We start from the raw sequence: 25132 nt of genomic DNA on the forward strand, positions 1-25132 counted from the left end.
CTTTAAAGTGATAAACAGTTATACTTTATCATATTATGAATTTTGCACTGATATAGTACTTTTACCTTAGTGTTTAGAACAAATGGAAATTTTTAGAAATGTCAGTATTTGAAAACTTTTGGGACTTTCCTGATGAAATTGTTTGCTTCCAAGGACAAGCTGTTTCTAAGCCTTCTGCGTATTAACGAGTGGTTCTGGCCAAAACATTATTATCCCACTGCCAATCTCCTCACCAATGGGACTTCCTGACTTGCTTGGAGGATCCTCATGGTGCACAGGGAGGATATGGCTGGTTTCTCACATAGAGCTGTTGTGCTTCATCAGGTCTCAGATCAGAACTTGTTACTTTGCTGTCATGGACTTTTTTAGGACTTACTTGAAGATTATTTCCATGCTTTCATGGGAATTCAGTAAGACTCAGGAGGGGGTGGGGATGGAGGCTGACATTTAAATGGATGGAATGTATTCAACAAGAAGTAGTTTAGTAAATTTGGTCACAATTATTTTCTTCTTCCTTTTTTTTTTTTTTTTTTTTTTTAAGAGAGGCAAATGGGGTTAAGTGACTTGCCCAGGGTCACACAACTAGTAAGTGTGAAGTGTGAGACCAGATTTGAACTCAGGTCCTCCTAACTCCAAGGCCAATGCTCTATCCATGTGCCATTTAGCTGGCTCCACAATTATTTTCAAGACTGTAGGTAATGTTTTCTACTTTATTACTAGCCTTTTGATAAGTGTATCAACAGAATTATAATCTTACTTCCAGTAGCACCCATCAGCAGATAGTCAAAACAGTGCTATTGCCCAAGCTCTGATGTCCATGTGAGCCGACAATTGATTCAAACCACCAAAGCCATTGTCCCACTGCATAGCCTGTACCAAGAGGTGCACATGGTACTCTCTTGCTTCTCATATGATTGTTGGTTCCCTGCAGACACAGGTCCTGCCCACTGCCCTATGGGAACATTCAGGCTGCTCATGGCTTGCAGCCTGTTCTCTTGTTTGACCTTTGTCCTGTCAATGCAGCAATTCAGTCCTATGCTCTCAACACACTTGGTGATTTTAATTGGGTTATAGGAAAGAAGGGAAGGAAAGTTTTAAGAAATAAAATGCCAAGAATACAAAACTGGAGGGAAATGACAAGAGAAAAAAAAAAAAAAAAAAGAGCTCATATCCAGGATTTACTCAGAAAAAATCCTTAACTTCCTCATTACTTCTCATGTTTACTAATGCAAAAGTCCCTGTCATGAGTCTTTTTTCTGTCTTAACTAGAATCCTACACACCACCATTAGAATAGATCTGACCAATATCCAAGTCTGACCAGGACACTTCATTTGTTCAAAACCTTTCCCCATTTCTCCACGAGTCATTAGATGAACAAAATTCAAGTCTCTTTAGTTTATTATCAGAGTACCTTTACAACCCACTCTTCCAGGCTTTATGCACAAATGCTCATGTTCTTTTGCCCAAAGTAGCCCACTTGTCACTCCCTTAGCAAATTTATTTTGTATTTCTCACACCTCAAATTTCCTCCCCTCCTGATGTGCTTTTACCCATCCTTCATGGCTGAGTTCAAATATCCTCTCCCTGAAACTTTTCTTGGACATATCCCAATTGAAAGCAATCCCTGCCTTCTAGTAATTCTTACAAGTACCTTCTTCATGTCCTTCTGTGTATTTACAGTCTATTTCATATTTTAGTAATGAATGTAAATAGATCTTTCTCTATTGTCTAATATTAACACTTTTCACATTATAATTACGTACTTCTTGTATACCTTGTGGCTAAAACATATTCAGTCCAACTTCTTTCATACAATACACACAATGAAGATAACATGTTTACATTTGTAACTCAAAAACAATATCCTCAAATCATCAAAGAAAGATTCATTGTACTCCATATACCAGAATTACTAAACAAAGAACACATACTATTTCTGGAAAGACTTTCACAATTAGATTTGAAATATAAGATTTTCTAGTTTATCCTTGGAATTCAAGGTTCTGATAAACAATAGATGGATGATCTAAGCATTAACCTTCTGAGTCTTGTTAAAGGAATCATCTTTAAAATGAGGTGAGCAGATGACCTCAAAGGTCAAAACTCTAATTTTCAATCCTATAAACTAAGAGTTTATTTTATCATAACACACAATAGCTCCCCTTAATTCTTTTTTCCTAAAGAGCATTCCTTATAACAATCCTTTAAGATAGGCAGTATATTATTGATTCTGCTCTATGGTTAAAGAAACAGAGACAAAAAAGATTAAATAATTTGCTTTTTACCATATGGGAAAGTGTTGGGGTCAGAATTTGAACCCAGGTCCCTAACTCCAAAACTAGCCCTCTCCACCATGCTATTACCTCTTTTAGGTAATGAAGGTTTTTTTTTTTTTAAATAGAAATAAACTGGTCACTCAGTACTTACTGAGCACTTAGTATGATCACAAGAGAGCCCTTTATAAAATCAATGAAAAGGAAATTCCCTCCTTGTGAAGTATGGTGAATTCAGCTTTTACTCAAGTTTCATGTCAGTGTAACATAAACTTACCCAAAACATATGTTAATTGTGTAAAAGTGCAACCTTTTCATAGTTTTTTTTTTTTTTTAACAGGGTATAAGAAGGGAAAATCAAACTTCATAAAGCAATTTCTGGGTTTTCAAGCACCTTCAGATGAAAAAGGCCATTATCAACATTAACATAACCTGAACTAGCAAGCTGATGATTTGTCTAGAATTTCTTAAGGAATTTTATCCTTTGGGCAAAAGTGAATTAAAAAATTTATATATCCATATAATGATATTATCTGGACAAAACTCAGTATATATTACATTTTTTTTTTTATCATTTCTTAATGTTCTACTAACTTCTCCCTTTTTGAAGAAGGGAGAGAGATCCAAGCCCATTTTACCTTAAAGATTCAGATAATGGTGTTAAAGTGCCATCTCCCCTATCTACTACACGGAAGAAATTCAACTGATCTCCTTCTCGGTACACCAAAAAAGTGACTTGTTTGTTGCATGAGGCCTTCTCCCAGACCTCATCACGACTGGAGTCCATGTATTCAGCCATTTCCCTAAGAGGGTCTTCCATTGGAACTACAAGGGGAAAAAAGAATAATAAAGAGGCTCTCAATTTCTCTTTGGTTTAAAGCATCTCAATACACTCACAGAACCTGGTAAGAAGCTCTACTAAAATAATGACTTTTTATACTTAAAATATATGTAGTACTTCTAAGCAAGTTTATGTCATTTGGGATCTTGATCTAATGTCCTTTATATTCCACAATGAGAAAGATAAAAGCTCTAATTTCCAGTTTTCAGGTTCCATTGGTAGCATCTTCAGATACAATAGGATTTGTTATGTTTGGACAGTATCAATTACAAAGTGTCCAATGAAGTCAGTAGATAATGACAATTTTAACAATCATCTTGCCCCTTTTCTCTGTCACTCAGCAAAAAACACCATGTACATTATACCAGGATACAGATATATGGAAATAGGAGAAGCAAAGAAAAACTCTGGCTTACTTTCTTAGAGAGCATGACCGAAAGCTATACAAATAAATGAGGGAACTGTTTAATGCAAACAAAACTCAAATGTAATGACGAGTCAATAGTTCTTCAAAGTACTTTCAGTGAGTACCCAGTGTCCTGGTAAATGCCCTTAGGATCCATGAGGCAGAACAGAAATTGGCTAGGCATGGAGGCAATCTTGAGTCATATGCAGGAATGTCTACTAGGATATGCTTTTGGTGCAGGGCAGTTTTAAGAGATTCTCTCAACGCCAGAGGACTTAAGAGAATCTGTTCCCAAGGATTTCAGTCATTAGAGATTTCAAACAGATTATAAGAAGTCAAAGGATGCACTGCTCTCCCCAAGTCTCATATCAGATTATTTCTATGAATTCCGTAACCTAAAAACTAGACTTGCAATATAACTGAGGAGAGCTTCTGATTATAGCCTGAAGGCCTTCTCAGATTAAAATCCTGGGGACTGGGGTTTTATGTGAGGATCTTGGAAAGATGTTCCTCCAAAGGATAACACTACCATGGATTGCATTATGTTGCAAAAAGAACAGTGTTGTACCTTGGACTCTCATGTCATGGCAGAAAGTGTTCAGCTTTTCAAAAGAATCAACATGATTTCCCAAGATGCTTCTATGCTTTATTTCTTTTCCTGGGGGTTCCCCTAATTCTAGTGTCAGAAGTGTGATTCTCATACATGAGTATGGAGATTAATTAACATATTGTCATTTGACACAGACCCAAAAGCATACAGCTTTCTAACAACACACAGGATGAGTAAAGATTCATGAAAGGGTAAATAAGGTCAGGTCATTCAATGGAGGGACACTGTTGTCTCTTTGGGAACCCACTTGTAATGTCAGCACCTCAGGGATATTATTATCCTTGCTATTGACATCCTTGTGGAAAGTTATTTTAGCTGGAAATGCTAGTAAGATTTGCAAAGCTGACTAAATCTTTACATAAGATTACACAAGGCTGTGACTGAGACTGATCACATAGACAAGATTAAAGGAAATATGTGGACATTACACATATTTTGAACTTCCAGCATTTGGATATCAATCTTCACAGGCTTGCCTGACTGAGTATAATTTAAGCATTTTATTGTACAGAAGCAAAACAATCAACCCAAACAAACACCGCACTTCTCCTCCTTGCCCCTTTTGGTACACCTGGCAGAAGACTCTCCATACTTAGGCAATAATTGAACCTAGCATAAGAATCTATTCCAGAAGTTGCAGTCCTCTGATCTACCCTTCTGGAATCTGGGGGCACCCCTACTCTGTAAGGAGCCATTGGAGGTAGGACTTCAGAGAACATTAGCAATATTTTGGAGCCCTCCAATTTTATGGCTGGATACTAGTTTCACCAGAGCAAGTCTTCACTGGTTTTATAGAATTGCTATGAGTGAAAAATTCCTCACCTTATAGTTAGTTGTTGAGTCTCTTCAAAGGAAGCTAGATTGCTGCTCAGATAACACAGACAACATTTCCAATGTGGTAGGACCTGACCAAGTAGGAAGTTCAATGACTCAAATTTTTAGAACACAGGGTTCACCTCTAGACAAAGGAGGCCTTTTAGTACAAGTAGCAATGTGATTAGGAAATGAAATTTTAGTGTGTACTCAAGTTTTTTGGGGAAAAAATCCCACTAATTAGCCTAAATTAAAATGGAAACTATTTAAGAAAACTTTAAGATAATGAATAAAATGTTACAGAACTATTTTAACCATAAACATTCAAAGAAGAGAAATACATTGTATATCCAAACCAATGATGAATTCAAGACTAAAAATGGTATTTCTTAATTGTAAACATGGTACAAAAATTTGGTGCTTATCAAGGAGAATTCCTGTATCTACAAACAACTTTTATACTCAGCCAGGTTTCCACTGAAGTATGGTTGGACTAAGCACTGATACAATTTATGTGGGATTTCCCAGTTTTTACCTAGAATCTCAGAAAACATTCCATATGAATAATTTCTGACTGCTTGCTGAAACACTTATCCTTAATTAAGTCATAGGAAGCTATAGGGACTATGCATAACAATTTGATATTTCAAAAAGTACTTTCTCTTCTTGTACTGTACTAATATACAGGATAATAATTTTGAACATGTTCAAGGATTAAAAGATTCAGAGTTGGAAGGAACCTTAGGAGTCAACCAGTATAAATCTGTTATTTTAAAGATAAAAGAAAATCAAGGCAAGAGATGATGAGTCACCAAGAATTTATTAAGTGCTCACTGTGTGAGCACTCAGGAATTGAGCCATGTGCTTTGAATACAAAAAAGACAAACCAGTCAAAGGCAAAACTCTGGTGTCAAGCAGATTAGGGATTTATGAGGGATGGCAAAATGCAAACATTTTCAATAAGATATAAAGGAAGAAAACATTTATTAGGTACCTACACTGGAACAATCATTTTATAATTATGATCTCATATGATCCTGGGAAGTAGATTCTCTTATTATCCCCATTTTATAGCTGAAGGAAATGAGGGAACAAAGTTAAGTGACTGGCCCAGGGTCACACAAGTAAATATCTGAAGACAGAACTTGGGTCTTTCTGACTTTAGCTGCTAATCATATGCCTGTATGGCATACACGTACACATTTGTGTATATATATCTATGTGTATATACATCTTGGAGAGCTGCAGATCATTCCTTTCCTGACTTCCATATCCTTTTCATATGTTGAATTAGACATACCCAATATTAACCTAAAGTGAACACACAACTAATTCTCTTTCCTCCCTCCAACCTTTGGTTTTTCTAACTACCCTGTTATAATCAAGGATCTGTCATAAGGAAGGGGACCCTAGAGGTTAGAACTAGAACAAGTGGGTAGAAGATACAAAGAGGCAGATTCAAACATGTGGTGGGATTGGGTTCTTGGGAATCAGGGGCTTCTCTCTTTAAAACTCTTCAAAATAACCACAACTCATTAAGAACATTATACACAGCAACAAGATTATATGATCATCTACTGTGATGGACTTGGCTCTTTTTAAAACAATGAGGTGATTCAGGCCACTTCTAATAGATGTGATGGGGAGAGACTTCTGCATCCAGAGAGAGACTGTGGGGACTGAATGTGGACCATAACATAGCATTTTCACCTTTTTTTGCTGTTGTTTGCTTGCGTGCTTTTTTCTTTCTCATTTTTTTCTTTTTGATCTGGTATTTCATGTGCAACATGACAAATGTGGAAATATGTATAGAAGAATTACACGTTTAACCTATATTGGATTATTTGCTATCTAAGGGAGGGAGAAAAATTTGGAACATAAGGTTTTGCAAGGGTGAATGCTAAAAGCTATCTTTGTACATATTTTGAAAATAAAAAGCTATTATTGTCTTCCCAAAAAACAACAACTACTACTACTCTTTAAGCAATGGATGGTGACTGGTAGAACATGTCCTGGCGGAGTCTTCAGGGGAGTCTTAAAAGCTGTGAGAATGAAACATTTTTAAAAATTCGTATTCAAATTGTTTTACTTTGTGTACCTACCTCTTCTAGTATTAATTGGTCCACCACGCATAGCTAATACTAGTTTCAAAGTACAACCTTCTGAAATGCTGTGGATAAAAAAATATAAGAATATATCACCAAAATGTACTTATTGCTCAAAATATACATCATATCATGCTGGTTGGTTGGATATTGTGCTTATCATCTTCAAGAAATTTGAACCGATATGTTTTAAGATAGAAAAATAAAATATATATTCAATTGCTTGAACAGCAAAACTTAAATATGATTTTTCTAAATCTTTAGTATTTATTTGCACTGAACCTGAGATTTCATGTGATACAGGGACTCCAAGTAAGGAAACTCCCTTTATCAATTTAAACCAATCAGTACCTGATCTGCAACTTCAGAGTCTGAGAGAGTCAGCTGTGACCCTGTCAGTCAGTATAGGTTAGAGACAGGAGCTTCCTGACACCCAGATCCATTACGCTATGCAGACTTTTAAGTTATGTGTCTTATTTACCAAGTGTCAGTGCTTCCAGTAGGGAGAAAGGCCATGAAAGTCTTTTCTTTGAAATAGCATTAAATGCTGAGGCTGAAAGGTTTTGTGGAATTACCCTTTGACTACAATAAAAGGGAAAAAATTTGGCCATCTGTGAGCAGGAAGTCATTACAGACAAATTTCTAGAAATAAAAGAATTACAAATTTAGAGATGGAAGAGACTTTATACAAGACCTATTCCAATCTCTTCTATAGGTAAGGAAACAGAAGGAATGCATTGGCTTTAAAAGTGGGATAAGTTGGGAAAAAGAGCAGCCAAATAGTTTTATAAAAGTGAAATGCAAATAACTGTACATAGATAACATAGCAAATTGCTTACTTTTTTCAGGGGGGGATTGGAACTCAAAATTGTTTTTAAAATAAATTATTTAAAATTATCTTTACATGTAATTAGAAAAAATAAAATACTTTTTTTTTTTTTTAAAGTAAAATGCAGACTGGACATAGGAATAAAAGATGATGTATCATAAGGAAATGCCAAGAACTTGAACCTTGGGCTGAAAAATTTGGATCTGATACCTGAAGAATCATGGAGTTCTGGAAAAAAGCAGGAGGAGGGAGGAGAATAATTAAAGCAGTAGAAAGTAAAAATAAACTGCCATCAGCATGATCATTCTTTCAAAAATATGTACTCACTTGTAATCGTTCAAACAGTAATCATCTTCAAGCTCCATGTTATTCCAAATTAAGTGTTGCTGACAGATAGGAATGCCTTAAAAGGAGAAAAACCATAATGGGGTAAAATAATACAAAAGCATTTCCAAAATGGCAGGCTAAAAAAGCAACTTTATAGTACATGGACAATAATTTTATAGCATATATAGACAACATTTTAAACAAACCTGTTTATTTTCTTTATTTTCACACTGCTTACCTTTTTTTACCTGGAGGCATAGTGGCAATAATCCTAGTCCCTTTCTGAAAAACTAGCCTCCCAACTTTAAAACCATGTGAAACAAAGACAAAGGTTCTTTGATCTCTACCACAACAACAAATACATCTGTATGGTGCATCCAAAGCATTTCCTCAAGACAATACTAGGGAATAAGTAGTACATGAAGTCTTTTCTGTACTTCACCCTAAATGTGCACTGGCTCCAAAAGATTCATGGGCTGCTTGCTTATGTGCGCATGGTAACATAGTTGGGACTTAGACCAGATTTCCTGACTCCCAAGTTCAGAAGCTTTCTACTCTGAAGATTCATCCTAGATTTAGTATTTTAGCTACTGTGGGAAGCTCTTTTTGGCTTATTTAAAGATTTTCAAATTATGTTGCAAATGTTTGAGAATTGTGGGAACTCTAATCTCTGGATAAGTAGGAGCATTATTATATATTTTTTAATTTTGTTTTACTCTATATCAAAATTTAGTTTGGGTCAATGGTGAAAAGTTAACTAGTTGGATCTAACATTAACTAGTATTTAGTGAAATTATTTAATAGAAACTGATTAAAGATATTCTCAAACTTTGATCTGAATCAGCCCAATACTTCATTTTGCTTAACTCTCAGCTAGTTCTATGGAACTATCTTATAAAGGACTATATTGCTTTGAGTTCCATTTATCAGCTGTAGGGTAGGTAAAATGTAAGAAAACCAAAGATATAATTCATTGTTTGTTGAATTAAATTCTGTAGCAGTCAGGTTTCATTGTGTTTCAAACCCTAATCCCAACAACTATAAAGAATTAAAATCAGTTTGTTAGCAAAGAAAAATTCATTTGTCATTACTTACACATTTATAACTTAGGAAAAGAGACACAAAGGATAAAATTAATTACCTACCTATTACTATTAATCTATGCTTCAAATGTGTATTTTTAATACTTTTTTTTTGTTGAGACCTAAGATTTCACCCATGTCAAGAAGTCACAAAGCAGATTATCAACTGTTCTGCAACTTCTATGCAAATCTTAAGAAGTTGCTAGCTTACTGAATAAGTTGCTCAGTTACAGAGCCAGTAAATATTAGAAGCTGGACCTGAGGTGGTTATGAAATGGGCTGCTACTGGTCATGGGAGTTTCCCTCTCCTTTGAAATCTTCAAGTAGGGCCTGAATGAACACTAAACCAGCTTGATTAGTTATATGTTATGTTGGAATTACTTTTTATAGTGAGTTAAAACTCACATATGAGGATCCTTATATTCAAAAATATCTGATTCTGTGTATTATTTTTATTTTTTTTAACAAAGGAAGAAATAAGGTTAGCAACTGATAAGTCTGTAAAACCACGTGAAGGGTTACAAATACAAGACACGTTCTAGACACAATGAACAGAAATGACTTCAATGCACAGATGCAGAGTCTTGTTTGAAGAATAGCAAGGAGTTTGTAAGCTTCTTTGTCCACCTTATGAGGTTTAGTTTAGTTGAAACTAGATGATAGAATCCATTTAATCAGGAATATGTGAACTACAATACATTACAAAAAAGTAAAAGTGAAGAGGGCAAGCACCCTGCCCTGTGGAGCTCCCTCTTACTCTTTTGTTAGCTAACTTGAGCCATGACTGTATCACATACAAATTGAGTGCATGTGCCAGTAAAAGTACATTCAATATTAGAAAGGCTTGATTTTGTAATTCTTTTAAATTAAAAAGGAGAGAGAGCAATCCAAACTCCAGTATTTTCTACTCGTTTCCCCTTAGAGCCAAATGCCCTATACTACTAGTGACTTTTCCCATCATTGCCATTTAAAACCTATTCACCCATGAAAACAACAGAATATTTCCATTAGCTTCTCAAGAAATCCTAAATAGAAATGCATCCTCGCTTAAAACTGTATAGAATTAACCCAGAGAAGTACAAGTGCACATATGAACTCAATCATACATGAAATCAAAAGGAGGCTTTGAAAATAATAAAAAAAAAACTTTATCTGGGCTTTCATAATAGATTCCATGCTAAAAAACTTGTTATAAGAAAAGAAAGAAGATAAAATGTTAGACTAATTAGAAAGGAGCTCAGTAGCTATAAATACTTCATGGGATGACAGAGCAGTAAGAAGCCTTCAAAATCATCTATCCCAAAACAACCAAAGCCAGAAAAAAAAAAAACAAACAAACACCAAAATCATGGTCCAGGGTTCAATCTGAACTCTCTTCAATATTGGAAAGAGGATGGGAATTCAATATTCCATTTAATCATGAATTCAGGGACATGGGGAAAAATATAGATATCAAAAGGTGGTTGACTAGGATGGAAAAGAACCAGACTGAGGGTGGTGGTCCAAACCAGATATCCGAAGAAAATCCAAGAGAGGGCTGATGAGCACAGTCAAGAGTTTGAGTCCAAGAGTTTAGGAGACAGGGAGCTAGCTCACCCCGCAGTCAGGGGACTCCTAAGTCCAGTCATGTGCTGGCACGCAGCTGTTCAGGTCACACGCAGCCACCTCTTTTTCCCTGAATGAATGAGGGCCCTGACATCATTCTGAGGACCCTGACATCATTTAGGGCCCCAACATCATTCAGAGGGCCCCAACATCATTTTGAGGACCCTAATATCATTGAGGGCCCCAACATCAATCTGAGGGCCCTGACATCATTCTGAGGACTCTGATATTATTCAGAGGGCCCTGGCATCAATCTGAGGACCCCGACATCATTCAGAGGGTCCCAACATCAATCCAGCTGTTGCAGGTTGGGAGATAGGCTGACAAGGGGATTGATTGTTTATCTAGAACCCCATGGTCACTGAGAACAAGATAGTGGGGAAGAGGGGAGCTGGGGTCCCTAATGCCTAGGGACAAAGTGAGCTGGGTGAAAGGCCTGAGAAGGGTCCAGTCACACCATGTGCTGGCTGCTTCCAAAGTTGGTCGTCTGGAGTTTCTGCGAAGTTGACTAGACCTAGTCTCCCATGTGCAAAGTCCTCCAAGTTATATGGATAACTGCTTACCATGGGTCATACTTTTGTTCAATTGTAGCTAATTTATCTTACGAGCTGGTCTATGCTTCTGTTTCTATGTAGAACAAGTATAGTTACTAAGTCAACAAGGACTTAGTCAGTGTTCACAGTTTCTGCCAGGCCCTGGGTTGAGTACTAGGGTTACAAAGAAAGTCCCTGCAGGGGCTCCCATTCTACTGGGGACAACAAACATGGGAGGCTGCAGGCTTAGGAGTGACCCTGAGGAGACTGGAAAGGTAGCAAGGGCCCAGGTGAGGAAGAGATTTAGGTGCCAGCTGGAGGACTTTATCCTAGAGATGAGGGGGAACAACCATGGCATGCTCAAGTCTCTTAGAAAAAACAATTTTAGTATGTGATGGAGGAAGGCAGGAAACAATCTTAAATTAATGGGCTGGACTAGGAAGAGGAGAAGCAAGGAAAGGAGTCAGAAGCCTCTAGGTCAAGGCCTGAGCCAAAAGTGAGAAGGGCTGCACTCTCAGTGAGAATGAGGGGGAGAGCTGAGAGCGGGCTGTCAGGCAGACTCAGAACTCGGCACTTCTTTATTCCTCTGGAAGGGGGGCAATAGCAATGCTTCCGGCCCAGGGCAGCTGTGAGGGTCAAACCGGGCATCTGCAACGGGCTCCGCCAACCGGAAGCTTTCTGTAAATGCCAGCTCGTGGGTGAGGCCGAGGGAGAGTGAAGAGACAGACCCTTTGGGGGGGTAGTGTCCTCAGCAACGGGACTCAGGAGGAGGGCTTGGCAGGGAAGAGCGAGGGTGAATCCCTTTCACAGGGGAGACTGGGATGGCTGGGCTCTAAAGAGCTGTGAGTCCGTGGTATTGGCAAAGGAGAAAGGGGGAAGAAGAGAGTGGGGTGGCACGGACCTCCTTGGGTGAGGCCATATAAAGTGACCAATCAAAAATCAATCAAAAGAATTAGGCTTGCAGACAAAATAATCATGTCCAGCAAAATTATACACAATATTGAATGGAAAATAAAAGACATTCAACAAATTTGCAGATTTTCAGGATTTTGTCTCAACCAAACCCAAACTTAATAGAAAATTTAGTTTAAGAGCCAATATTAAAGATTAATTTCAAAGACAACATGGACAAATTATGTGTTATACATGAAAAGTATATACCATCTATTTAAGATTGATATCAATAAGTGAGTAGATCAAAAGAAAGACTGGGGCAGAGCTGAGTATAATCTGATTCTGAAAAACAATACGTCTGGGAAAGGGTAAAAATAGTAATTATGTTATACAAACTAGGTGCAGAGGAAGAACTGATATAGAGGCACTGGACGGGAAGGAGGGCTTGTAGTTCTGAACACCTACTCACATTGGGAATGGGTTAAATAGGTAGCACTACACATACATCATGAAGGGTATAACACCCTCTAAAATCTATAAAGAAATAAGCAAGGAGGGAATAGGACAAGGGTATGTGTAGATTTATGGAAGTGGGATGAAGTGTGTAGATTAATGGGATGGATAAAGGGGGTGAAGGGAGCATAAAGTGGGGTTTTAGATTAACAGGAGTGGGATAAGGTGTATAAGTTAATGGGAATAAGATAAATAGGGAAGGAAAGGGCTGAGTGAAAAGATAAGGAAGGGATACATGGGTGGGGAAAGGTTAAGGAATAGCAAGTCAAGAAGCAGAATTAAGTAGAAGAGTTAAGAGGGACAGGAAATAAGAGATAAACAGAAATACAACAAGTATCAGAATCAAATTTATTAGAAACAAAAAGTAGGACTTACTAGATCTCAAAGTCAAAAGATTCAGTCAGAAGAGAAATTTACATTATGTCAGCCATATTAATATTGTTTTAGATGCATGTTTACATATGGGAAAATGTGTATGTATATATGTATGTGTCTGGTTATGTATGCATGTAGGTCTAAATATGTGTGTATATAAATATATGTGGGTGAGTCTGGATATATATCTTTATCTGTGCTTGACTATATAGCCTGTTTGGGGGAGGTGAAAGTGATGAAAGAGAAAAAAAAAAAAGAAGTAAAAACGAGCAGTAGAGAACAAAAGAATAACCTACAAGGAAACAAAGAAAAGAAGGACACTCCTGAATATAATTTCTTCTAGTATTATATATCCTTTCTTGAAATAGCAATTTATTGTTAATATATTTTGAATCCTCCCTGATGTTCTGCTGGGCAAATGACATGTTATTCTTTTTTTCTTTTCTCTATTTTTTTTATTTTGTACTTAGTTCAATAAATATTTTTTTTTTTTAAAGAGCATGAAAGGATAGGAATTTTAGACAAGAGGTTAAATGGATTTCCTACAGACAACAAAGGTTAATTAAGAGTTTGCTAATTAGTGCCAGACACTGTGGCATTCACTGGAAATACAAAGAAAGGAAAGCACACAGTCTCTCCTCTTAAGGGGGCTCAGAAACAAATGGAGGAAATGGGAGACATCATACATACAACTATATTGGTACATACAAGACATGTGTACAGGATAAACTGAAGGAAAGGGAAAAAGAAAAGCAGAAAGTGAAATGTCAGTGGAATATTGTGTGTGTGTGTGTGAAGGCAATAGGGATTAAGTGACTTGGTCAGAATCACACAACTAATGTCTGAGGCCAGATGAACAATGGTTCCTACAAGGTGTTGTAAAAATCTTAGTGTAGTTTTAATTGAAAAAAAGTTCATGTAGTTACAAGTAGCTTCAGGGAACTGAACTTTCCATTAGGTAAGGCAAGACCCAAGAGCACAATAAGTTTTTTCCAAGTGTCTTAGGCCAGATCTGAACTCAATCAGTCCAACTTCAGGGCCAATTCTCTATCCACTTTTCCACCTAGCTGCCCCCATCAATGTAAGTCAAATCTTGAAGGAGATTACTTCAAGTTCTGAATCCTCTGAATCTAGCTGTGCATTTAGAAGTGCTTATTCAAGAAAAATGTCTAAAAAATACTTGCTCCTGAAAAGACCATGTGTAGAACAAGTACCTAGATGACTAAGCTCATCACAGGAATTTAAAAGCAAAACAGAAGAATTATAGAATTATATCTTTGAATCTTGACAGTTACATGTCTCATGTTGCAATTAGCAATGTGACTCTACTGTCTAGAGCAGTGGTCTTCAAACTTTTTAAATAGGGGGCCAGTTCACTGTCCCTCAGACTGTGGGAGGGCCGGACTATAGTAAAAACAAAAGCTCACCCTCTGTCTCCGCTCCTCAGCCCATTGGCCATAACCTGGCCGGCCGCATAAACCTCCTTAGGTCTAGAGGAAGGCCAGATTGTCTCTACCCTACTCTGCTCAGGTATCAAGAGTTCTCATGGGGAAAAAAGAATTAAGATCGTTGTACTCCCACCCAAACCTGAGATCTCTGACAGAGCTAGAGGGGACTAATATTTCTCCACTTTGGAGTCAGAGGCAGCTGTACATACATCAAAGGGAGCAAGGAGGCCGCTGATGAAACTGTTCCCACTTAATCTGTACAGAAAAACATGACTTTTTAATGTCTTTGTCAGTAGCATGAAAAGTCAAGGAAAATGTTTCAGAAACCTAAAAAATATATACAAAAGCTAGAAATTGGGAGGTGAGGGAGGGAGAGTGAGTCAGGGTCTAATGACTGTCCCAAGCACATAAAATGTAAAAATCAATACAATTTTGGCAAAATGTGTCAGAAAGCGACAACTTTTCTTGGCATAATTCTAAGACCATCTGTATTAAAAATGACCCAAAAACTGAACTGGGTTGTCAAAGTAATACATTTTTTAAAAAAATCATAAGATGTTTTTATGAGGTAATGAGATGAAGAATAAAGTATTTATTATGGGGTAGTTTCAAAGATAAAAACTGGAGTGAGAACACAGAACAGAATGGCCTTGGAGCAGAGAAAACCTGTCAAATACTGTCTCTGGGCAAGACATGTAACCTCTTAGGGCTCTAAATTACAGAAAATTAGCTAGCCTTCGCTGGTGGAAGGAGCCACCCCTCTGGAATCTTCCTCGACAGATTAAAATGCTTGGCCACCCTTCCCTCTCTTTTTTTTCTTTTTTCCTGCTGAGGCAATTGGGGTAAGTTACTTGCCCAGGGTAACACAACTAGGCAGTGTTAAGTGCCTGAGGCCTGGATTTGAATTCAGGTCCTCCTGACTTCAGGGCTGGTGCTCTATCCACTGGCCACCTAGCTGTTCCTGCCACCTTGCTTCTCTATCCAACCTCCCCATCCAGTTACATCAGTCCACTTCGAAAGCAATAACCTACACTGATGGCATGAAAAGAATTTCTATCACTTAATAATAAGAATTAAGGATACAACTACCTTCTAATCTTTGAATTTTAGCTTTCACAGAGATGACAGTTTCAAAAGGTGAAACCCTCAACTCAAAGCATGTCCCCGTCAGTGTCTCAATGAAGAGCTCCATAGTCTCGTAGAAAGGAAGTTTGTAGTAAAACGGTCCCACGTTATCTTCATTAAAGAACGGAGGTTCTTTCTTGTTAGCCATTAGATTGACTTTTCCGATTCCTTGTGGATATGCTGTAGACAATTGTATTCCAGCTCTAGCCAAATTAGCTCTGAACATTGGCTATATATCTTGTTGGTCATGTTTTGAGTTCTGCACCTAAAACATAAGAATAACAGTATCAGTCCTATCTCAAGCCAAGTCCTTCCTGCCAGCACTCCTAAGCCTTGGCTTACTCACTTTGGAGATATCCCCAAACCCATTGGCTCTACCACTTTACGTTCAGAATGCACCTTCCTGCAGAAATAAGGAGTAGGCTGGTGTTCAGAACCGCTCAAGAACAGGACCCTGGTCTGATCACCGTGAACTGGAAGTAGAGGAAAAATGAGAGAGGCTCACAGGAAGGGGAGAGCCCTGGGAAGCAAGAGAGCTAGGGCTGTGGAGGGTGAGGGGTGGCTGCCACAACAGCAGCAAGAGAGCAAGAGGCACCTGCTGGTGCAGGTCATGGGCACGTCCAGGTAGTTTCTAAGTCCAGTGTTCAACAAATTGGACCACTTTTCTATCCAAATGGGTAGGGGTGGGGTTGGAGTTTAAGGAAGCCAACGAGGTTCTCAAAATCCAGGTCTATCATGATCAGAGTCTGGGAGACACAAAGTGACACTGGACCCAGTAAGATACAAGGGAGGAAACACTGGTTTGAAGGTCAAAAGACAGGAAAGAAGGCACCAACCCTTGATCTTTGCAAGTCTCTTCCTAGCTGTAGTTTCTTCACTTGTAAAATGAAAAAAACAAAAACAAAAACAAAAACAGAACTGGAATGGACCCAAGGTCTTGTTTCTCCCAGTTCTAAGTCTTTTGATCCTGATTCCTGGAGGATCTTTAAAGGTTGAAAAGCTTTCAGTTATGCTTTTATATTGTCAGCACCTTACAAAAAGCAGATAATAAATGCTTCTGGAATCAGTTCTATAAAATGCAAGCAAGGGGGAAAAATAGGATCTAGTAGGCAGAGTACAAGATTTGGAGAACCTTTGCATCCTGGTTCTGGTATTAGAACCCATTGGGCCTTTGACAAGTCACTAACTTCAGTGAGATCATTTCTATATCTATAAAAGGAGAGGGCTGGATTAAGTGATCTCGAAGGTGACATTCCAGCCCTAATAAGCCATAAGCTTAAGTTATCTATTGGTACTATACCGTTTTAAGCTTGACTTGTTGGCAGCATACGCAATTATAGATGTGATAGCCACAGTAAATAATCTGCCACAGAAAAGAAATAACACCAAAGAGATCTGTAATCTTTAGTAGGAAAAATCCAGGAATGGATGAACTCACCAGTGAAATGGGTACAGAGGAAGAAAAGCAGTGATCCAAGTAGAGAACCGTAGCTGTATTAGAATAGCCATGATGAGGGGTTCTTAACCAATGAAATAGTAAAGAAGTATTTATGTAGATTGAAAGCAGAGGTATATAAGCCTACACAAAAGACATGATTGAGGGTACCTAATTCCAAACAGAGACAGCAGCACTGGGGGAGATCCTTGTATGTGGCCACAGGTCATGTTACTAAAAGAATATTCAAAGTCAATATATTCTCTTAAATATGATCCTCCTCCTCCTCTTGCTTTTTGAATTCTGTGAATGCCAACCTTACCAGTCAGCCTCTGTCATTTTCGTGAATGACACAGTCATAGCCTCTCTGCCCATCTTGGGAAGGCTGGGGGAGGGGGTAGCCAAAGACATATCATAGGAGGATCCATTAAAGAGATGGAGCCTATTCAATTGGAGAAAAGAAGGCTTGATGGAGAACATGGTATAGTCTTCAAACATTTATTTGTAGGGCTGATGTGTAGCAGGATTAGATTTATCTAGTCTGGCCTTGGAGGGCAGAGCCAGGAGCACTGAGAGAAGGTCCAAATAAGACTATGTGGGAGGAATGCCTCCCAAGTTTGAGGGGCTGCCTCAAGAGGCAAGAGCCCTGGATGAGGCCTTCAAAAACCAGGTGACACTTTCTTGGACCTGCTGAAGGACTTTTAATTATGGGGTGATTAGATGATCAGCTTGGATATCCAAGATTCTTTGAATGACAACAATTCTCTCTGGAGCTAAGTCTTTGGACTCTACATCTGAAAACCCCCAAATCTTGGTTCACTCTCAATTTAATTCGATTAGGAGCAGTTTACTGAAAACCTATTATATCCAAAGCACCACTGGTAGATACCAGAGAAACAAAGATGAAACACAACAGGGCGTATCCTCAAGGAGCCTAACATCTAATACAAGTTCACATAGAAAGAAACAAGTATTTAATAATTCCTTATTAAAAGCACTGAACTAAAGGCTTTACAAATATTATTTCATTCAATTCTCAAAACCACATTGGGAAGTAGGTGCTAGAGCCAGCAGTTAAATGATTTGCCCAGGGTCATAGAGCTAAGAAATTTCTGAGGCTGGATTTACATTCTGATCTTGATTTCCAGACTCAGTAGTCCACTGCAACATCTACTTGTCTTTAATGAACAAGCATTATTTAAGCCTAGCTCCTCCCAGGTACGGCCTCTGCTTGGGAGCCCAGAGGGAAAGGGGCCACAGCAGCCACAGTATAGAAGATGGGCAGGGGCCTGTAAGGTTAAATAAATTCTCAATAAAGACAAAGGAAATAATGGGGAGAGGGGGGAGCAGCGCAGTGGTGCTCACACCAAGGAGGAGGAGGATTTCAACAGGCAAATATAGCAGAAAGGAGTTCTAGGCTTGGGGGACATTTTGCAAAGAGGAAGGCAAAATAAAAAGGAAGCAGTTTGATTGCTGTTATGTTCTCTATTTCTTTAATCTCATTTACTAAAAAAATCTGAAATCCAGAATTAAACCTAGACTGAAGGCAAACAAATTAGAACCAGGCTAAATTCTTAATCTGTTTTATAGAACAAATGGGGGCAGCTAGGTGTGGATAGTCAGGAAGGCACTCATCTATCTTATTTCTGACTGGGTGACCCTGGCCTAGTCATATAACCCTGCTTGCCTCATTTCCTCCTCTATAAAATAGGCTGGAGAAGGAAGTGGCAAACTAGTATTTTTGCCTGGAAAACCCAAAATGAGATCATGAAGAGTAGGACATGCCTAACAAAAAGGACGGAGCAGCAACAAATAGGTCAATTGGGAGCTACTGAAGGTTTCTGATGAAAATGCACAAATAAAGCTTTTCCAAGACTCCATTAATTTTCATTTGGGGGACAGCTAGGTGGCGCAGTGGATAGAGCACCAGCCTTGAATTCAGTAGGATCGGAGTTCAAATCCGGTCTCAGATACTTAACACTTCCTAGCTGTGTGACCTTGGGCAAGTCACTTAACCCCAGCCTCACCAAAAAAAAAAAAAAAAAAAAAAAAAATTCTCATTTGGATTACTGCCAATAACCTCTTCACTCTCTTCAGTCCTCCCCCATACTACCACATCAATCTTCTGAACAAAGTCTGGCGAAAGTTTGAGCTCCATAGCTCAAATCTTCTCCAGGTCCTCCAAGGGGATCCACTCTACTCTAGCATTTTCACCTTCTCTCCTTATTATTCCAGACAAACTGATTTACTCTTAGTGAGATTCTCCTATTAAGTTTAAATCTATGCCAGTGTCCTTCATCACAAAAATTCTGAACCTTTTTTTGTAGCATGGACCGCACTTCTTTGGCCACCTGATAAAGCCTGATAAAGAACCCCTTCTCCAAGGATGACACTGCATTTTAAAATGCATGCAATAAAATACATAGGATTGTTTTTTTAGGTATATAGAAATGTCATCAAAATATATTTTTTTAAAAGTTCATTGTGCTCAAAGGGCTATAAAACTGTGTATGCCCTATGATCTGATGGTGTCACTACTGGGTCTATATATCCCAAAGAGATCATAAAAAGGGGAAAATTTAAAAATGAAAAGGGAAAAAGATCTACAAGTACAAAAATGTTTGGAGTAGCTTTTTTTGTAGTGGCAAGGAACTAGAAATTGAGTAGATGTACATTCGTTAGAGAAAGGCTGAATAAGTTACAATATATGAATATGTTGGAATATTATCTTATAAAAAGTGATGAGCAGCAAAAAGTTATCAAACTGTGCATACCCTTTGACCCAGCAATGTTACTACTGGGCTTACATCCCAAAGAGATCTTAAAGAAGAGAAAGGGACCTGTATGTGCAAGAATGTTTGCGGCGGCCCTCTTTGTAGTGACCAGAAAACTGGAAACTGGGTGGATGCCTATCAATTGGAGAATGGCTGAATAAATTATGGTATATGAATGTTATGGAATATTATTGTTCTGTTAAGAAATGAGCAGCAGGAGGATTTCAGAGAGGCCTGGAGGGACTTACATCAACTGATGCTGAGTGAAATGAGCAGGACCAGGAGATCATTATACACCTCAACAACAATACTATATGGTGATCAATTCTGATGGGCGTGGCCCTCTCCAACAATGAGATGAACCAAATCAATTCCAATAGAGCAGCAATGAACTGAACCAGCTACACCCAGTGAAAGAACTCTGGGAGATGACTATGAACCACTACATAGAATTTCCAATCCCTTTAATTTTGCCCGCCTGCATTTTTGATTTCCTTCATAGGCTAATTTCAAAGTCTGATTCTTTTTGTACAGCAAAATAACTGTATGGACATGTATACATATATTGTATTTAACTTTTACTCTAACATATTTAACATGTATTGGTCAACTTGCCATAGGGTGGGGGAGAGGGTGGGAAGAAGGAGGGGAAAAGTTGGAACAAAAGGTTTTGCAATTGTCAATGCTAAAAAATTACCCATTATCTTGTAAATAAAAAGCTATTAAAAAAAATTCAAAATCTCATAAAAAAAAAAGTGATGAGCAGGCTGATTTCATAAAAGCCTAGAGACCTTTTGTGAACTGATGTTGAATGAAACAAGCAGAACCAAGAGAACACTGTACACACTAACAAGAAGATTATCTGATAATCATTTATAATGGACTTGGCTCTTCTCAACAATGTGGAGATTCAAGGCAATTTCAATAAACTTGGGATGGAAAATGTCAATCCAGAGAGAGAACTATGGAAACTGAATAAGGATTGAAGCCTAATATCATTTTTGTTTGTTTTTCTCTTTCTCATGTTTTTTCTTTTGGACTGATTTTTTTCTTGTATAACATGACAAATATATAAATATGTTGTAAACAACTGCACATGGGGTAACCTGTATCAGATTGCTTGCTGTCTTGGGAGAGAGGAGACTAAGAATCCATGTTCTATCAAAATTACTATGGTTACTTAAATCATAGATGTATATACTTTTTTGATGTTTGAATAATCTTGTGAACTTGGGATTGTTTAACTCTAGCAAAGGCACATTCATTCTGAATATAGTAGTATAATATTTGTTTCTTTTCAGAATATGTTAAGGAGACAAAGTTGCATTATAGAGGTACTCTTAAGGACCCTAACATACCAAGGAAAACAAGGATACTTTGTGGACTATATTCTGCTAGATTCTAGCCTGGGAATTAAAGTATAATCTTGTATAGTTCTGCTGTATATAGTTTCTTTTAATTTCATTTTGATCTTGGATGGAGCTTGGTCCTTTTTTGTTTCATTAAAGGACATCTAACCTAGACTTCTGATCAACCAAATTGGCGGGAGGGAAGATGATCTTTAAAGTAGTAAAATAATGGAAATTTTCAGATTTGTCCTGCCACCATCATCATGAAACTTTCTTCTTTAATTCTTCTATTCCTAAACATCCATCTAGGTCTCATTCAATAGAAAGCTGTATTCCTCAGGACTTTAGTATACTTTTCCTGCTTTTTCTATCCAAGTATACCAGTAAGAAGCACACCTATGTTACTTGCTGCCTTTTAACATCCTACATGTTCTTGTTTCCATGTTTTTACTCATATTACTTCTTCTATTTAATTTCCTCTCCTTTCATCTCCGCCTGCAGTAACTGACCAGCTTTCAAGGTGAAACTCAAAACCCTTTCACAAAACCTTCCCCAGGCCAGAAGTGATATCAATTTCTCCCTCCCTCCCTCCTTCTCTCTTTCCCTCCCTCCTCCAATATCACTTTCTCTCTCTCCTTGGTTCTCACAGCATGCAGTACCTTTTAAAATAAATTTGTTATGTTCTAATAAGCATTCTGGTTATTTATGCATTATTTTTCATCTCTTTCTGATAGCCTGAAGCTCTTTGTGGACAGGGCTTGTTTCTCACATTTCTCTCTCATGGTGGACACTCATTCAAGGTAGGTTACATTGACTTGCAGGTGGTGAAAACTCAAGTCATACAGGCAGAGATTGGAAGAGCTAAAGAAGGATCAAGAAGGAAAAGAGGCAGAGCAGTCAAGGAAATGCAAAATGCCTGGGCAAGCTGCCTACGTGAAGCGCCAGAGATGAATGTTCATAAGGAAGATACAGAAAGTGGTGAATAAAGGCAGCACAGCTATAAAACACTGTGAAAAGGAGCAGGAATATAGAAGGCAAGCTGAGGAAAAAAAACAAGCCTTCCCAATGGATAATCTCCATTCTGTATGCCATGTTGCATCAAGTGGATGTCATGCTGAAGCAATTTCCAGATTTCAGATAATTACCTGAAATAAATGACTTCAGATTTGTAGTTTATCCTGTGTGTCTTCTGTTGGGGAGACTTGGGGGTTGGCAGATAGAAAATTCAGTTGGATGGTTAAATTTATACAGGAAGTATATTTGCATACACGCAGCTTACTTCTATCCAGGTAATAATGCGTGACTCAGCAACCGAAAACTGCATAAGGTAAAAAACTTCTTTCTTAAAAGCAAGAAGATGTGGATGAAGTTGCCAGCTTCTCCTTAACAATTCTCTGGTGACATGATCCCTGGGGTGATTTGACATGCAAGTACTCTGAGCTAATCATGATGCATGGCAACAACTTGGCTCTGGTTCCCTACATTCACCATGGGGCTCTGAGAGGGTTGTGGACAGAATGTTTAACAGGAGAGTCTGCTGGAGGTCAGGACTGATTGGTGGAACATGCCCATCTCCCCTAGTCCTGGGTACTGTGTAGTACAAATGAGCTGATGTTTACCTCACTTATCCTGGTCTCCAGACTGTTTTTCATAGCAAATCTAGAGGGACTGATTATATTTACTGGAGGCAGAGATGACTGTAACAGCTAAATGATGACACATAAAATAAGGAAAGCAGAGGGAGAAGCCATAGGTTTAAATGATCTCAAAGTTGAATAGAAACCCAAAGTATCAAACTGTTTATAAACACTTGAGAACTCTATAATCCTCAACCTCAGAAGTTTAAATGTGAACATTCTACTAAGGTAAAATCAGCAAAATGATCCAGGAAGCCAGAGTTCTAGTGAGAGTCAAGCAGGAGAGGGCCCTGACAGTCTGAGAGCCCAGCCAGCCCAAACTGAAACGCATTTTCCCAGGGAAACAAGTGGCTGGGGTACTATAGTCCTGGATAAAATGCTTAGGAGGTTGGCTATTGTTTACTAACACTCTATGAGAAAAATACAATGTTTCAAATCACAAAATAGAACTGAACTTGGTCCAAAATCATTCACTGTCTGAAAGGCCCTTCAGCCTCTTCACTGGATCCAACACGTCTCACTAGTCTATGAAACCTTCCTTGATCACATTTACCAAGAACACATTCTCCCCTCCCCCCCCAATTACGCGCGGGTATCCACCAGCCTCAGCACAAACCAGCTGGGGCCCAGGAGTCCGCCCGAGGACCTGCCTGTCCGGAAACTGGAGCTTGTCTCCACACCGAGAGTCCCCCTTCCCTCAGCTGAAGGTGCAGGCGGACCCAGGGCAAAGTCAACCCGGCAGTAGAACTGGGGATGGCCCGGGAGAAAGAGAAGCACTTCTCTAAAACCCCAGATCCCCAAGGTTCCCGAGAAGAATGCTAAAAACACCGGAAGTGGAGGTGCCCGAGGGCAGCCAGTGTCTCCCCACCCCACCCGCGGGGACCACCCTGCCCCGGGGGGAGGGGCACGTGTATATCGAGTGCCCAGGGATCACAGCAGGGAAGCGAATGGGAGGTGACGCCGGCCTCCTTGGGCTTGGGGGGTGCGTGATTGGGGAGCGCAGACCCAAAGGACAAGAAGCCCAATCCAACCGGCCCCTTGAAGACAGGGGCTGAATCCCTGAGCCCTCGAGGGCTTGGAGGCAGAGCAGGGACATCACATCAGACGGCCTCGAGGAATGGAGGGGGAAAGCCAAGGGCCAGGCACCGTGCCTCAGTTTCCCCATCCTAACTATAAATCGATGACTGCAATAGTTCCTGATGTCTTTAAGATCAGCCCCGTGGGGAGATGCTCTCAAGGTAGGAATGATGAGCTTGGAGCCGGCACCCGGGTTCAAATACCGGCTGGTACAGCCTCCGTGGGCCAGTCGGTAGAATGGGGCGGGGCTCGAGGACCCAAAGGGGAGGAGCGCAGCGGGAGGGCGAGGGGCGGGGCTTGAGCCGCGCGTGCGCGACGGGAGCCGGCGGCGGCAGGAGGTGGGCGTGCTCTTTCGCTCGTCGCGGGGCGGGCCGAGGGCGGGGGCGGGGCTCCCCGGGGAGGACGGGGCCGAACCAGGGCGGAGGGGGTGGGGAAGGGGCGCTCACCTGCGCAGACCCGCCGCGGCGCCCAGGACTCGTCTCCTCCTCAGAAGGGAGAGGCGGCGAGACAGCCTGGGGCCACCTGCTCCCCGGGTTTAGTCGCCGGCCCCATCCAGCCCGGCCCCCCGGCGGAGGCAGCCCCTCGGACACTCAGCTCTCGGTTTCGCCCCCGGAGCGGAGCCGGAGGGGGGACCGGCCAGGCCAACTCTCAAGCCCACTCCCCGCTCCCACCTACCCCCTTTGTGACATCCTTTACCAATCGCGGGTCCGCGGCTCACACAATCGTCCAATCAGCATCGGGCTGGGGAGGGGCTTCGGTGACCAGCGCGGGCGGTTGCTCGAGGGGCGGAGCCTTCATTCTACCTCGGAGGCTGTTGTCGGTTACGAGAGGCCCGGATGCTGACCCTACATTGCTAACAACAGAGGGCACCTGACTGGGCGTCGCTCGCCCTGAGGTCAAAGGCCATGCGGGTTGAATGCCGATGGGTGGTAGGACTTGGGAGTGGGCTTTCTGGCTTCGCTTGTGTCGGAGCCGAGATTCCTGCCGGGTGGGTGGGTCGTCTTATCCCTGGTGACCCTGATCTTTTTGAGCTGGGGAGGCAGAGAGCCGAAGAAGGCTGTCGTGGTCACTGAGGCTTCC

General features: G+C 39.9%; 1 protein-coding gene and 1 long non-coding RNA gene across 12 annotated transcripts in view; one reads left to right on the plus strand and one right to left on the minus strand.

Moving 5' to 3' along the window:
* Positions 1 to 8179, plus strand: part of LOC141558727 (uncharacterized) — a 49427-nt gene extending 41248 nt beyond the window's left edge. The window contains exons 2-3 of the long non-coding RNA XR_012487127.1: positions 2615 to 3179; positions 7996 to 8179. This is a non-coding gene — a long non-coding RNA (uncharacterized LOC141558727). The remainder of the gene's footprint in view (positions 1 to 2614; positions 3180 to 7995) is intronic.
* The window catches only part of ZFAND4 (zinc finger AN1-type containing 4), a 64622-nt gene that overhangs the window by 29400 nt on the left and 10090 nt on the right, over positions 1 to 25132 (minus strand). For 5 of the 11 annotated variants that reach the window (XR_012487124.1, XR_012487121.1, XR_012487122.1 and 2 more), the window contains exons 1-5: positions 24499 to 24775; positions 15745 to 16045; positions 8206 to 8281; positions 7047 to 7114; positions 2913 to 3099 (exon numbers count right to left, since the gene is read on the minus strand). Coding sequence is in view for 6 of the 11 variants with exons in the window: in XM_074296338.1 (XP_074152439.1) it covers positions 2913 to 3099; positions 7047 to 7114; positions 8206 to 8281; positions 15745 to 16006 (593 nt within the window). In the remaining 5 variants the exon portion in view is untranslated. Of the gene's footprint in view, positions 1 to 2912; positions 3100 to 7046; positions 7115 to 8205; positions 8282 to 15744; positions 16046 to 22483; positions 22657 to 22957; positions 23520 to 24126; positions 24299 to 24498; positions 24921 to 25132 lie in introns of those variants that run through there. The other 6 variants (XM_074296343.1, XM_074296344.1, XR_012487125.1 and 3 more) reach the window with 6 other exon arrangements.

Source organism: Sminthopsis crassicaudata, chromosome 2 (assembly GCF_048593235.1).
Source record: "Sminthopsis crassicaudata isolate SCR6 chromosome 2, ASM4859323v1, whole genome shotgun sequence".
NCBI classification, from domain to species: Eukaryota; Metazoa; Chordata; class Mammalia; order Dasyuromorphia; family Dasyuridae; genus Sminthopsis; species Sminthopsis crassicaudata.